Here is a 14,451-nt window from a genome sequence, read left to right on the forward strand (position 1 = left end):
TGTAAACTTGAAAATTATTTGATGGTTCCAGTGACTAGTGCATAGATAAATTTGCCACAAATGCAATCTCTGCTAGAGATGGGGCTGCCTCCTTCCCTCACAAATTTATAATCTGTAGGTCGTCATCTGCATTGGAGCACAAATTTATAATATCTCCATTTTAGGATTAGCTGAGAATGTTGATGCAGAGTTAAAATCATAATAGTATTTTTTTTCAATAGAATAGTTATGCATTTATGATTCATTGGTATGGCCTCTTTACTCAATCCTTTGTTTCAAGAAATTAAATTGCTTTAAGAAAATACTTATTTTATTCCATACTTCTGCCATAAGAAATTGTTATTTTATGAATTCAACGACAGAATTTAAATTTGAACTAAATTTAATGACGAAAATAAAATTCTATTGCTAATTCAGCAATAAATAAAATTTAGTCAATATTTTAGAAATAAAATTGAAATTCAATTGCTAAATTTAGTGATTGAAATAAAATTCGATCACTAAATTAACGATAGAATTTAAATTTGGTCACTAAATTTCAGGTGCTAGTTTATTAATAAAATTAAAATCAGTTATTAATTTAGCAATCAAATTTTAATTTAATGTATTCTGCTAAATTTATTAATGGAATTAAAATCGTTTAACTGAAATGTGACTTATACAATCTACCGACATTGATATTATATCATTGTTACAACTTAGAAAATAAAATTGATCAACTTGAGGAAACTTATTGGGGCAAATAAGTTTATTTCTAACATAACAGAGGTCAGGAAGCGTACTTATCTTCAGAATTTGATTGCTTTCAAAGTGCTAAAGGAAACCACTTCGGAGAATACTTCGTATAACTAATCTTGATAATGTGGAGAATAAAGACAAAGCAAATATTACTAGTTTGAAGAGTAAAGAGCACCTGGATAATTTGAATCGAATGGACTGTTGGGTTAAGATGAAAATATTCTATTACAAAAATTAATTTCCTGTAATTGGAACCTCTCTTGATATTTTACATATTAACATAAATTAATTTAATGGAATAAATAAAGAATTGAGGTTACCCTTGAAGTGTGCTTTCAGGGTCAGTTTAACACTCCAAACCTTCAAGCCTGGGTCGGTTTAACACTCCAAGCCTTCAAACCTTCTTTGGTGTTCTCTCACGACTTGACTATGTAGTTTTTTTTATGTACGTGGGCTAAAATTCGAACACTAATTTATCAATGAAATTAAAATCAATCACTGATTTAGCGGCCAAATTTTAATTTGGTTGTTAAATTTAATGACGGAATAAATTCGATTGCTAAATTTATTGATGGAATTTAAATTTGTTGGGTAAATTTAGAGACGGAATTAAAATCGATCACTAATTTGGATTAATGATTGAAATGCAATTTGTACAATCTACAGACATTGATATTATATTGTTGTTACAACTTAGAAAGTCTCTGACCTGACATGATGAAATTGATCAACTTAAGAAAACTTATTACAGCAAATAAGTTTATTCCCAACATAACAGAGGTCGGGAAGCATATTACTCTTCAGAATTTGTCTGCTTTCAAAGTGCTAAAAGATAATGGATACAAATTTACTGAATTAAACAATTTGAAACAGCTCTAGAGAAAATTTTGTATAACTAATCTTGAGAATGTGGAGAATAAAGACGAAGCAAATATTATTAGTTCGAAGAGTAAAGAGCACTTGGATAATTTGGGTCGAATGGACTATGCACTACAACAAAAATGACTTTTCGTAGCGCGCAATTATGCTATCCGCAGCACGCATCACATGCTGCATAACTCCATGCTGTTAAAAGTCATAAAGCATTCACAACGCGCGGTTGCGCGCTGCGGTAAATTTCATTCGCAGTGTGCAGCCGCGTGCTGTCGTAAATTGCATTCGCAGCACGCGACCGCGCGCTGCGGTAAATTGCATTCGCAGCGCGCGACCGCGCGCTGCAGTAAATTGCATTAACAATGTGTAGCTACACACTGTAGTTAATATCATTCGCAACACGCGATCGTGCGCTGCAGTTAATTGCATATAAAATAAAAAATATATATATCGCACATATATTTATCAATATCGTATAATTATCATTAAAGGCATAACTGTGTTACAAGAATATAAAAATAAAAATAAATAAATATCATAATTTTCTTTTCAATAGGAATAATTGTGTTACAGGTTGATAAGGTAAAAAAATTATGAACAGCAAGCCTTTCCTCTCCTTCTATGCCTCTCTGAAGTAGTGCAAGTAGTTCAAAATCTACATTGATTCTGATTGCTGCATTGGTTCTTACAAGGTAACATTCATGAGACTAGTCCTACAAGAATTAAACGACATAAGTTAGCATTAGATAACCAACCACTGATTCATCAAATGATAGTTTTCTTATTCTGAAACAAAGGGAGTTGGAAACACATTAATAACATAACAAAAAATTATTTTGACAGGGAGGGACACTCACTAACCTTCTGTGCTTTTACAATTAAAATTTGATCGGCTTGATGCCCTTCAACTGCAAAGAAAGGAAGGTAAGATATTAACATGAGTAAGAAAAACACAAACATAAATAAGAAATAATTTTTAGGTGATCAGAAAATGAATACCTCTACTAATCACGTGTATTAATTTTTATGAGAAAATTAGGTAGGTTCATTTTCTGATCACCTAAATAGTTATGTGGTAGCTGATGTTTTTTTGGAGAAAAAAATTGAAGCAATAACTAAAATATCTAACAAATGCTAGTGATTAAGTTTACTCATCTTGTAAACCTCAGCTGGAAGAAGCAGAGGCTGGGGAAGCCATCTATGTTTGAGCCATGGATATAAAAGTGTATAGATGACCCAGAAAAATCAAGCCATTGCTATGATAGGGATATCATGACCATTGCTATGATACTTTCTTAAAGAAGTTTCAGTAAAACGATCACCATCATCATTTGAGTCAATGATTATGCTTCCACCGTCAGAGATATTGTCCACATCAACTAGTGAAGTATGAAGCTTTTCAACCTCCAATTTCAATACACCTTTAACAGACTTGTGTACCTTTCTTTTAGGATCCTAAAATATACAAAAATGGCAAAAAAAACTAAAGTCAGGAGATTCCATTGAAACAAATTAATAATCATAGATCAACATCTGAATCCATCCAGCATGTACAAAAGAATATTGTTTATTTTCCTTTTATCAGCAGCATAAACATCTAAAAGGCATCATTATGTGTGCCAACAAAAGATAACTAAAATTATTAGGAGTTTATGCAGATAAATCAACAGAAGTAAGTCCTCTGTATAACTCACTTTGACTTTGTTTAAATTTGATATCTCCACAATAACAGACATATCACAATCTCTTGTAGCGTTAGTGGCATGCCCATACAAGAATAAAGTTTTGAATTGCATTTAAGAGCACAACAGCTATAGCATCATTAACAACTCCTTTGCCAAATACCAAGCTATATAATAGAGGTGTTTTGTCTTGATTAAGAATCGGTTTCATAGAAATCATTTTATGTATTAAGTATTTACTTGTTCAGCTAGAAGTAATGAATATAGAAGCCTTCATTACCTGCAAGGTGCGGACAAAATCTGTGGCAGAAAATATGACACCTATTGCTGCATGAACAAAAGAAAAGAAATAAATCAGAATGAGAAATTATGGTAGATCACTTGGATAAGTGAAAGCAAAGATATGCATTATAAAGAGAGAAAAAAAATACCAATAAAGTCTTCGATATTCAATGAGCCAATATCCATTTTCTAGAATAATGCAACTGCCCTTGTGTTTACTATCAAAGGAAGAAAAATATATTAGGCATGATTAACATTGCTATCTCGTGTTGTGCGCTTGGAAAGAAATCTAGAAGATCACTTTTTTACAAGGCAATATACTTTTGTTAAAAGAAGAGCTTTGCACAATCAAACTTTGAAATCCCCAAAAATACAAACAAAAAGTAAAATAGCCTTGAAATCCCAAACTCTCCCGCATTTAGAAACAAACTTGAAGTCCCCACCAAGCATGAACTCCCATATGAATCTTGCAATCCGAAAAATCTCCAAACTCCACCATCTTCAAGCAAGCACAAATTTCAACACAAACCAATCACAAAAACCACACTTCTACCAATGCTCTACCTTCTTCAATCTTAGTCATAAGCTCCAAAAGAAAACATTGCATAAATTCCACCAAGCTTCATCATATCACCAAAGCAAACAAAATCTGAAAGCTGAGAAAACCACAGCATGCCAGGCTTTGCCTTCAAACCAACAGATACACCAAGACCAAAAGGAATAATGCAAGAATATCAATATATGCACAAAGAAAACCTCCAATACAAAACCTCCATGAAATATAAAGTCCGGCAAACGTCTCAAGGACATCCCAATCCATAAGAAAACCATCCGACAACATACATTCTTTCCTATAGAGCATGCAGAGAATACCATTATAAACACAAAGTAAACCTCCAATATAAATCTGCAATCTAAAAAAACCAAAACATGCCAAACAACATGCTTGATTTTGATGCCACAATCAATCCAAAAAACCTCCAATATTACACTTGTACTCACATTCAAGTCATTCACAAAAATTTTGCCAAACTCTCAACACCATCAAATTGAAAGAACCTTCTATAGCTCAAAACTCAAACGAAAGAAATAAACATACGAATCATCAAACTTGTGTCTCTTGTTGGGCGTGCTGTGGACCGACGCATGTGCACCACACCTGGGGCACCGCGGCGTCGCCGTCGAGACGAGCACATAGAGGAAGCAAACCAGGCATCTGCCGATGACCATTGTCATGGCGGGCAGTGGCTCCTAATCGCCCACTGCCATCTGCTTTGTCGAGGAGGTTTTGCTGGCCCACGACGAGGAGAGTAGCAAAGGGGAGCTGTCGGGATGCGGGTTCTCACGCCCGGTGCGCTCGAGGGTGAACTACAGTCGAGAGTGCAAATGATCTGGTACCAGGAGTGCGGTGCTCGGACGTCCAGATCCAAGGAGAAGAGGCTACAGAGAAGATGGATTTTGGGGATTTGGTGTTCGCGGAGAAGAAGGTGTGGAGAAAAGGGTTTTCGAGAGGAGTTTCCACGGTGAGGCCTTTTGACATAAGATGGTTTACGAGGGTTCGGGAATCATAATTTTTATTTATTTTTTAGGTTTTATGTAAGATTTAAGGGATTAAAATTTTTATAAATTTTTAAAGATTATTAACAACATGCAACCGCACATATTTTAATAATAATTATTTACAACATGTATTTTTTATGCCGTCAATAATATAAATATAATAACATTAACAGCGCATTTTGTACATCGTTAATATTAAATTTTAACAGTTCATTACTCTATATATTGTAGAAAAGTTAGGTGCACTATAAAAATTATTATTAACGGTATATTTTAACTACATGTCATTAATAATGCGCTATGAAAAATCATATTTGTTGTAGTGGTGGGCCAGATGAAAATATTCTATTACAAAAATTAATTTCATATAATTCAAACATCTCTTGATATGTTACATATTAACCTGAATTAACTTAATGGAACAAATAAAGAATTCTTAATGCGTGCTTTCAACATCGGTTTAACATTCCAAACAGTCAAGCCATCTTTGGTGTTGTATATATACACTTTTCTGGCCATCTTTGGTATTATCTCACGACTCTACTCTCATATATATATATATATATTTCCATTACAATCTTGTCATGTCAATATTAATCTAATATATATTTTATTTTCTACTGCAATGATGATAAATTATAATATATATATATATATATATATATATATATATATATATATATTTCCATTACAATCTTGTCATGTCAATATAAATCTAATATATATTTTATTTTTTTATTTTCTACTGCAATGATGATAAATTATAACTCTTATCATTTATCCAAATCTAATTCGACCCGCTAAAGGGATCTGATTAGATCCAATTAAATTAAGCTATAATAAATTAATTTTAATCTAATTAATTCTTAACTAGTCATAATAATTTATTAATCTCATTTTATTCCATTAAAAAAAATAAAATTGCACTCTTAATACAATTGAAGTTATTGAAGCTTATAATCAATAAATATATCCTTTGATTGATGAATCTAACATGGACATGTTTTCAAGAATTTGATTTGGACGTCACATTGGAAAGTCCACTTGTGGAAAGTAGATTAATCCATATTTGAGGTTAATCTATCTCACCCTTTCTCTCCACTTGTGAAAAATAAATTAACCTCAACATGACATTGGTCCGATATGAATCTATATTATAACCCAAAAGAAATAAGATTTATTTTTTTCAAAATTATTGAACCAACACTAGAAAAACCAAAAATAATAATGGAGGGTATATTTAAATTTATTGCAACCTTAGAAATCCACATGACCTGAAATGAATCAATGAGTTTTGACCGAAATTTATTGATGGACCTAAATAAGTCCGATTTGATCCATTTTATGTCCTGTGAATTTCTGAAGCTAAGCTACAAGCAATCCAACAGTGTCCTCCATTGTTTATTTTGATTTCTCCGGAGATGTTAAAATGTTATTAAAAGAATCGGCTCTAAATCTCATATGGTTATATTGGCCCTGATATGAATCATAGCAAGGTCGTTGGACCTGATATAAATCATAATAAGGCCATTGGACCTGATATGAGTTCATGTTGGCTTAATATAAACTCATATTATGACCAAGAAAAAAAAATCATTTTTTTCTCAAAACCACTAGATCACCACTAGAGAAATCGAAAATAATAATGAAGACATATTTAGACTTCTTGCAATCTTAAAAATTCACAGGACATGAAATAGGTGCGATCTGAGTTATCTAGGACGATTAATGAGTTTCGACTGAGCCCCACTGATAGACATAGACCAGTCCGATTAGATCCATTTTAGGTTATGTAGATTTCTGAAACTGCAAGGAGTCCAATAGTACCCTCTATTGCTTATTTCGGCTTCTCCAAGGGTGTTAAAATGTTATTGAAAGAATCATCTCTAAATCTCATGTTAAGCTTGATATGAATCATATCATGTCCACGTTGATCTCATATGAACTCATATCAGTCCCACGTTAGTTCTGGTACGAACTCATATTAGAACCAAGAAAAAAAAAGATTCATTTTTTTCCAAACCACTAGATAGGTGAGAGAGAGTGAGAAAGAGATTTATTTTCCACGAGCGGAGAGACAAGGAGGGAGGGATATATGTTGAAGTTGTATGTAGTTAATAGGAGGGGTAGAACGAGAAGACCAGATAAATTAATATATTTTTAATAATTATCATAGTATGATATGTCTTGGCTCAATTAAAAAAGTTAGATGCACTTTTATTTTATTTTTTTAGTAAATTACTCGCCCAATTAAGATATCGATGTTGTCTCTATAATGATCATTTTAGATGAAAAATAATGATAATAAATAAGTTAATATTTTAAGTAAAAATTTCATAAAAATATACACGGATAAGTTTCGGAGAAGATGTCTTAAATTTAACTGTTTCACTTAAAAAATTAACACTTTTTTTTACATCTTAAATAATTTCATTATAGAAATGCATCTTATTTGATATTTTGAAGGGGAAGTAGCCGGTGTTCTTTCCCTTCCAAATGACTTTATGAAATATAATATGGCAGAAGTACATGGAAAAGATGGATGAATACATGTTCCACCTCACTCACTGATTAATTTACTCCAATAATTATATCTTCCTACCCACTCCATGATCCCGGACTTTAAACTTTCTTGGCTCGACTTTTTCTTTTATTTTAATTTTTTTTTAAAGAAAATGTTTATGGACTTCTTCATCCAGAGCTGTTACGAAACCGTCCGATCAAAACTCAATCCATGCTGTAGATTAATAGCGGCCCAGATTTATAGCAATCCGTGAGTTAGAGTCAACGAATGATAGAATTCACAAAAATGAAGACTATATGCTTTGCTTTCCTCTCCATTCTTTTCTCACGCTTTGTTTGTAAACTTCTCCTCTTTGTTTCCTAAGGAAGAAGGAAGCATCAAACAGCTAGCGATCATGATTGGGTTCGCGCTGACAGCCTTGGGATGGCTCGCGGAGAGCTTCATGGTTGCCTTGGCCGGAAAGGCCGTCGATCGCGCTGTTCAACAGTTTGGTGAGCAGCATGGAGTTGAAGAAGACCTCAAGAAGCTGAAGGATTCTCTCGCCAACGCCATGTTGCAAATCAGCACCATCGAGAACTTGTGGCTAAAAGATGAGAGCCTGCAGAAGAGATTGAAGGAGTTGCTGATAGGCCTCAAGGATGCTGCTTACGATGCTGATGACTTATTGGATGAATTCCAATACAGAATTCTGAAGCAGCAGATCGAGCAACAAGCAGATGAGGCTGGTAACCGAGCATCGTCTTCCTCCTACTCCACTCCCCCTCCAGGCAAAAAGATAAAAACTTCATTATCTAGTTACGCCAGTGGCCTTTTCGGAAAAGGGGATGATGATGATAATAATAATGATGTGCAGAGAATGAGGGAAATAAAGAGGAGGCTAGATGACAACTCAGCTGCTCTTGAGAAAATTTACAGTTCCCTAGGCGCAGAAGATGATAGAGGAAAGAAACAATTGGTGTCCTCGGAGAGCCGGCAAACGAGCTCCTTTTCGATCGAACCTCAATTGTTTGGCAGAGACAAAGAGCTGCAAGAACTCAAGGATTTGTTGTTGAAATCAGAAGTTGCATCTAAATTTGACCAAGGTGGAGTCTCTGTTTTATCTATTACTGGTATTGGAGGGATTGGGAAGACCACTCTGGCTCAGGAAGTCTTCAACGACAATACCGTGGAAGAATACTTTAAACTCAGAATTTGGGTCTGTGTTTCTGAAAATTTCAGCACAGAGAGATTGACCAGAGAGATTATAGAGTATACAACCAAGAAGAAGTGTAATGTCCCAAACTTCGCTGCTCTTCAAGTGGTTCTCAAGGAGAAGATCACTCAAGAGAGATTTCTACTGGTATTGGACGATGTGTGGAACGAGGAAAGGCACAAATGGGAGAGCCTTTGTGCACCATTGAGGTTTGGAAAACCTGGTAGCAAGATATTAGTAACAACTCGCTCTAGGAGTATTGCTGGCATGGTTGGTGATGTGGATCCGATTCATCTGGATGGTATGGATGAGAAGAGCTTCTGGAATTTTTTCAAGAAATGTGCATTCGGTTCTTCAAATAGTGGTATTCATCATCCTCATTTAGAAGCCATGGCGAAGAAGATGACTTATAAATTAAAGGGATTGCCGCTTGCAGCAAAGACTCTAGGAGGGTTGATGAGCATGAAGTTGGATGAGCAACACTGGAAAAGCATTTTAGATAGTGAAATATGGCAACTTCCCCAAGAAGAAAATGGGATTATGCCAGCGCTACAACTGAGCTATCAATATCTTCCACCTCATCTTAAACAATGCTTTGCATTTTGCTCCTTGTTTCCTAAAGACTATGAGTTTTCTGAATCTAAGTTGATCGGTATTTGGATAGCAGAAGGATTCATAGTGCACCAAGGAAGTATCAGAATGGAGGAGCTAGGAAGCAACTACTTTCATGAGTTAGTTAACAGGTCTTTCTTTGAAAAGTCAACAACCAGAATGGTGGAGCGGGGAAGCAACTACTTTCATGAGTTAGTTTACAGGCGGTCTTTCTTTCAAAAGTTAGGAACAACAACCGATCGTAGGGGTCGGGTTTTCATTCAAAGTTCAACCGATGAAAAATTTGTAATGCATGACCTCATACATGATCTTGCAGAACTCATATCTATGGGCGAGTCTTACCGGGTTGAGAAAGGCAAGTTCCATGCAATTCCTAGCACCATTCGTCATCTTTCAATGTACAAAGAGGAAGAAGGTATGCTGACAAGAGGTTTAATAGATTATCTCATTACAATAAATTACGAACGCTAATGTTGTCATCAAGATACACTCGTGAGAGTTTTATTTTTGATTGTGGTGTTTTGGAAAAATTTAAAAAGATTCGTGTTCTTGGCTTGAGGGATTGTGCTATCAGAGAGTTGCCTAATAGTATTGGTACGTTGATACATCTCCGCTATCTTGACTTATCTTACAATCATAAAATTAGAAGGTTGCCTGAGTCATTATGCGACTTGTACAATCTACAAACATTGATATTGTGGAAATGTTTTAACTTAGAAAGCCTCCCACATGGCATGATGAAGTTGATCAACTTGAGAAAACTTGATGCGAGCAAACATGTAGTAGATAAGTTTATTCACAATATAACAGAGGTTGGGAAACTTACTTCTCTTCAGAATTTGTCTACTTTCAAAGTGCTAAAAGATAATGGACACAAACTTGCTGAATTAAACAGGTTGAAACAGCTCCGGGGAAAACTTTGTATAACTAATCTTGAGAATGTGGAGAACAAAGACGAAGCAAATATTGCTAGTTTGAACAGTAAAGAACACCTCAATAGGTTGGAGCTAGAATGGACATTTTCACAAAAATCCGGTTCAGAAGTTACTTTGCAAATCTCAGAGCAGGTTCTTGAAGGTCTCCAGCCGCATCACAACCTACAATGGTTGACAATCAGAGGATACAATGGTGCTAGACCTCCCAATTGGCTACACGAACAAGTATATTCTAGATTGGACACTCTCCAACTTCAAAATTGTAAAAACTGGAACGATCTATTAGTTATTGGGCAACTATCACAGTTAAAGCATCTCTGCCTTGTGAGAATTCCGGTCCAAACCCAAAATTTACACAATTTGTTCAATCCAAAACACTGCAAGTTTTTCTCCCAATTAGAAGAATTGGTACTAGAGGGCATTACTATGTTGGAGGATCTCCCAAATCTTGGACAACTTCCGTCTCTCAAGTCTCTTGACATTCGGAGTTTGACGGGAGTGAAGATGATAGGCGATAAATTCTTTGCTGCAATGGAAGAAGGTAGTTGTTTTCCTAAATTACATACTCTCCGTTTCAATAGCATGTCAGCATGGGAAGAGTTCTATTGTTCCGACGATAGAAATCTATTTCCCTGTTTGGATCTTTTGAATATTTCAAATTGCCAAAAGCTGCTGATGTTACCTAGCCTTCCGCCTTCAATAACATGCCTACAATTAAAGAATGTTGGGCTGGAAGATTGTCCAAGATTCTGGAAAGCAATTGATGAAGGTAGCAGCATAACTAATTCTGCATCTGTTATAGAGTTGTCCATTCAGGAATGTCCAAACTTGAAAATTCTAGAAGAAGGGTTGCTAGCACACCATCTACAGCAGATTTATATACATAAATGTGAACAATTGTCGTCGGTGCCAGTCAAAAGGTTGAAAGAACTCACCTCTTTATGGTCATTGTCAATAACAGAGTGCCCGAAGCTCACGAGCATGACACAAGATGAGTGCATTGATTTCCAACTCCCGCCATTAATTACAGAACTATGTTTGTATGATTGTGGAAATCTTTCCATTTCACTGCCTGGCTGCCTGCATAACCTGTCCTCGTTGACTGTCTTGATTATAGGCAAATGTTCAGATCTAGTTTCTTTACCAATACAACCATTGTTTAATTTGAATCGTTTAATAATCGAGAATTGCAATGAGTTGAGATCAGTAGGAGTACTAAAAAAATCCCTCAAGAACTTGGAGATTACAGGATGTCCCATGCTTCAACTTTCTCAAAGAGAGGCACAAACAGAGAAATTGTTATTGCGGAAGTTAGTGATTGATGACACAGCGTTTATGCAACAATTCCCCATAAAAAATTCACTATCATCTGTAGAACTTCTTAGCATCTCATCCTCTTGTGAAGCGGTGATGTTTGATGGGGAAGATCAGGAGTCATTGCAAAGCTTGACATCTCTCCAACAATTAAGTTTCTCCAATTGCAAGAATCTACAATTCCTGCCAACAAAGTTGTACACCCTTACGTCCCTTCAGGTTTTGCAGATACATAATTGCCCACAAATTCAGTCTTTGCCAGAGAAGGGGTTACCTCCTGCCCTCATAAATATAGACTTTCATGGTTGCCATCTGGCACTGGAGCAGCAATTGGTAATACACTTGGAGGAAATTAAGAAGTCTGGTCGATACGATGGAATAACTTACGTGTAGACACTTAAAGCCATGGAGACCCACTCTCTTCCATTTTACCATTGGATGAGAATGTTAATGTCGAGGTAAAATCACAATATTGTATGTTTTTCCAGTAGAATAGTTATATATTTATTATTTATTGGTATCACCTCTTTGCACAATACTTCGTTTCAAGAAATTAGATTGCATAAAGAAAATACTTGTTTTTTTCTTACATTTTGCCTTAAAAATTTGTTAATTTACGATTTAAATGTCTTGCTTAAGAGATGCCATATAGAGACAGTGATCCATATTTAAAAGCTAGAAGGAGGTTGATCTTTCAGTATTTGACAAATAAAAACACACACATATACTTACACTTATGTTATTTCTACTATTAAAGTAGTCAAATCTTCCTGCAAGCAAACAGACATGTAACACGTGGGATCAAATTAAATATTCTAATTAATAGGTCATTTTGTGAAAAAACATAGCTTTAGGTTTAGTTGTTGTTTTATGTATTAATTAGCCGTTAATAGCCTCCATTGTTTACTTTATACTCAATGCTACTGAAGATGCTATCTTAACAAAGTTCCTACAAGTGTACCTTTTTTTTCTTTTATTGTGAATATATTGCTTTGAGGAAAATGTTTGAAGTAAATACTTAGTGGAACATTAGCATATGCAGACCAACATCTTGAAACGTACAAAGTGATAGCTATTATTGTTACTGTATTTTTTTTTTTTTCAATTAGCTTTCTATATATCACCGTGCATGTCTTTATACTCTTAGCTCGTAACAATATCCATGGAGCCTGGATATACTCAGCGACATACAGAACAGGAACAACCTCACAAAAGAGTTCCTGACGCTTTTGGAAGAGGACAATGGGGGCGGAGGAGGAGGAGGACGACGAGGTTCGAGGGGCGTGGAGGCTGAAAGGCAATCAAAGGGTCAACTCTGATAATTGAAAGTATCTCGACATCCTTATTCTGTTCTTTTAGCTAGTCGTTTTGTTCAGGACTGCTGATAATTGGAAGTATAGTTCATCAGTCAAGCAAATTAAAATGTAACAACTTGATATATTTTGTCTCAGTTTCAGTTTTTTGTCATGCCATGCACAATGTCAATTGTCAAACATTATGTTTTTAGGTTTTCTTCAGAAAATAAGGGCATAATTTTTAAGTCTTTCACATGGGTTGCATCCTAACTGTAGATATTTGGTAGTATTGCTATATTGACTAGAATTTAAGCATGTTCAAAAATGTTGCACGGTATGCCTGCAACAATCGACACTGAAACCTATAAGTTGAACTTTTGCTGGGAGTCTCAATGAACAGAGCATCAAATATGACCTAGAGTCTCTACCATGTGGGCATAAAATCTTCAGCAATGGTTTGGTCAGAAAGTATGCTTAATTACAATGTCATGGTTACAATAACTGCTAAACCAAGAATATGCATAGTGACCCTAATCTAAAAAGGATTCTACTTTTTATACAGTTCATAGTTGATAGAGGGAAACAATTGGGGTCTGCCCATAGCAAGCATATACTTGTAACTAGTAAGACAGAAAAGTAATTTTGGATGAGACAAATCAAGTTTAACAGAACAAACAAAAGAAGACAAAGACAATGTGAGTTTCTACCGGTTGAAAGATCTACAATTTAATTATTCTATTAATGTTATCACAATGTCTATGATTGAAGCAGAAGTTAAGTAATCTAGGAATGAAATTTATGCAAATATGACATGGGCACTCATGTTGTTCCATAGAGTAAAATCTTCAAAACTTTTGTGATATTATCATCACCATGGTTGTCCTCAATAAAAATAGTTAAGGTGATGATTTATTATATAAAACAGTCCATAAAGACATTTACTTACATGTTTGAAGAATGTTGTAGTAAAGTAAAATGCTATAAACTTGTACAAATCATTTACTTGCGAACATTTTGAAACTTGAGGTACTTCAATGTGACTGGTTTCCCATGAAATTTCAACATATATGAAGCATAACTATTGAACATACATGCAGTGAAAGCAGTGTAGCTGCAAAATCTACAGTTTAACACAAAAAATAGATAGCATAGAAAAACTCACAACAAAAAAACATTGGTACTTCACCTTTCGATTATCAGGTGATAAACTGAGGAAGTCACTTGGTGGATAATCATTAACATTACTGTAAAATTATCAAGTGTTAAACAAAAAGTATACTGTAGCAATATAGTGAAAATTATAACAATCTGTTTTCTTTGGGAAATTTGTAATCTTGATAACAAGGATATTTAGCAGCTATACAGATACCTGAAGCCCATATGCTCTTTGTTTGCAACCTAGGACATGAGAATTAGAGAAGAGTTTTGCCATATCAACAAAGTT

At 34.9% G+C, this 14,451-nt stretch overlaps 3 protein-coding genes across 3 annotated transcripts; 2 read left to right on the top strand and 1 right to left on the bottom strand.

The window, feature by feature from the left end:
• Window positions 1-2,132: 2,132 nt before the first annotated feature.
• Window positions 2,133-5,126, bottom strand: LOC122014757 (guanine nucleotide exchange factor SPIKE 1-like). Its single transcript, XM_042571170.1, has 5 exons — window positions 4,675-5,126; window positions 3,725-3,793; window positions 3,574-3,620; window positions 2,473-3,066; window positions 2,133-2,324 (listed from the first exon to the last, which is right to left on the bottom strand). The coding sequence occupies exons 2-4, from the start codon at window positions 3,759-3,761 to the stop codon at window positions 2,857-2,859; spliced, it is 294 nt and encodes a 97-aa protein (XP_042427104.1). The 5' UTR covers window positions 3,762-3,793; window positions 4,675-5,126; the 3' UTR covers window positions 2,133-2,324; window positions 2,473-2,856.
• Window positions 5,127-7,943: 2,817 nt separating this feature from the next.
• On the top strand, window positions 7,944-10,018 carry LOC122014772 (putative disease resistance protein RGA1). The gene has a single exon (XM_042571192.1). It carries the CDS (start codon window positions 8,054-8,056, stop codon window positions 9,932-9,934), a length of 1,881 nt encoding a protein of 626 aa, XP_042427126.1. The 5' UTR covers window positions 7,944-8,053; the 3' UTR covers window positions 9,935-10,018.
• Window positions 9,976-13,179, top strand: LOC122014762 (putative disease resistance protein At3g14460). Its single transcript, XM_042571183.1, has 3 exons — window positions 9,976-10,057; window positions 10,185-12,170; window positions 12,860-13,179. Exon 2 carries the CDS (start codon window positions 10,198-10,200, stop codon window positions 12,103-12,105), a length of 1,908 nt encoding a protein of 635 aa, XP_042427117.1. The 5' UTR covers window positions 9,976-10,057; window positions 10,185-10,197; the 3' UTR covers window positions 12,106-12,170; window positions 12,860-13,179.
• Window positions 13,180-14,451: the final 1,272 nt, after the last annotated feature.

Source organism: Zingiber officinale, chromosome 1A (assembly GCF_018446385.1).
Source record: "Zingiber officinale cultivar Zhangliang chromosome 1A, Zo_v1.1, whole genome shotgun sequence".
NCBI classification, from domain to species: domain Eukaryota; kingdom Viridiplantae; phylum Streptophyta; class Magnoliopsida; order Zingiberales; family Zingiberaceae; genus Zingiber; species Zingiber officinale.

Bases quoted from the DNA above. Each gene is read 5' to 3' on its own strand.
- LOC122014772 (XM_042571192.1), top strand. From the start codon at position 8,054: ATGATTGGGTTCGCGCTGACAGCCTTGGGATGGCTCGCGGAGAGCTTC.
- LOC122014757 (XM_042571170.1), bottom strand. From the start codon at position 3,761: ATGGATATTGGCTCATTGAATATCGAAGACTTTATTG. The intron at 3,621-3,724 runs GTATTTTTTTTC...TTGTTCATGCAG, and splicing joins GAATATCGAAGACTTTATTG to CAATAGGTGTCATATTTTCT. The intron at 3,067-3,573 runs GTAATGAAGGCT...TGTATATTTTAG, and splicing joins ATTTTGTCCGCACCTTGCAG to GATCCTAAAAGAAAGGTACA.
- LOC122014762 (XM_042571183.1), top strand. From the start codon at position 10,198: ATGATGAAGTTGATCAACTTGAGAAAACTTGATGCGAGCAAACATGTA.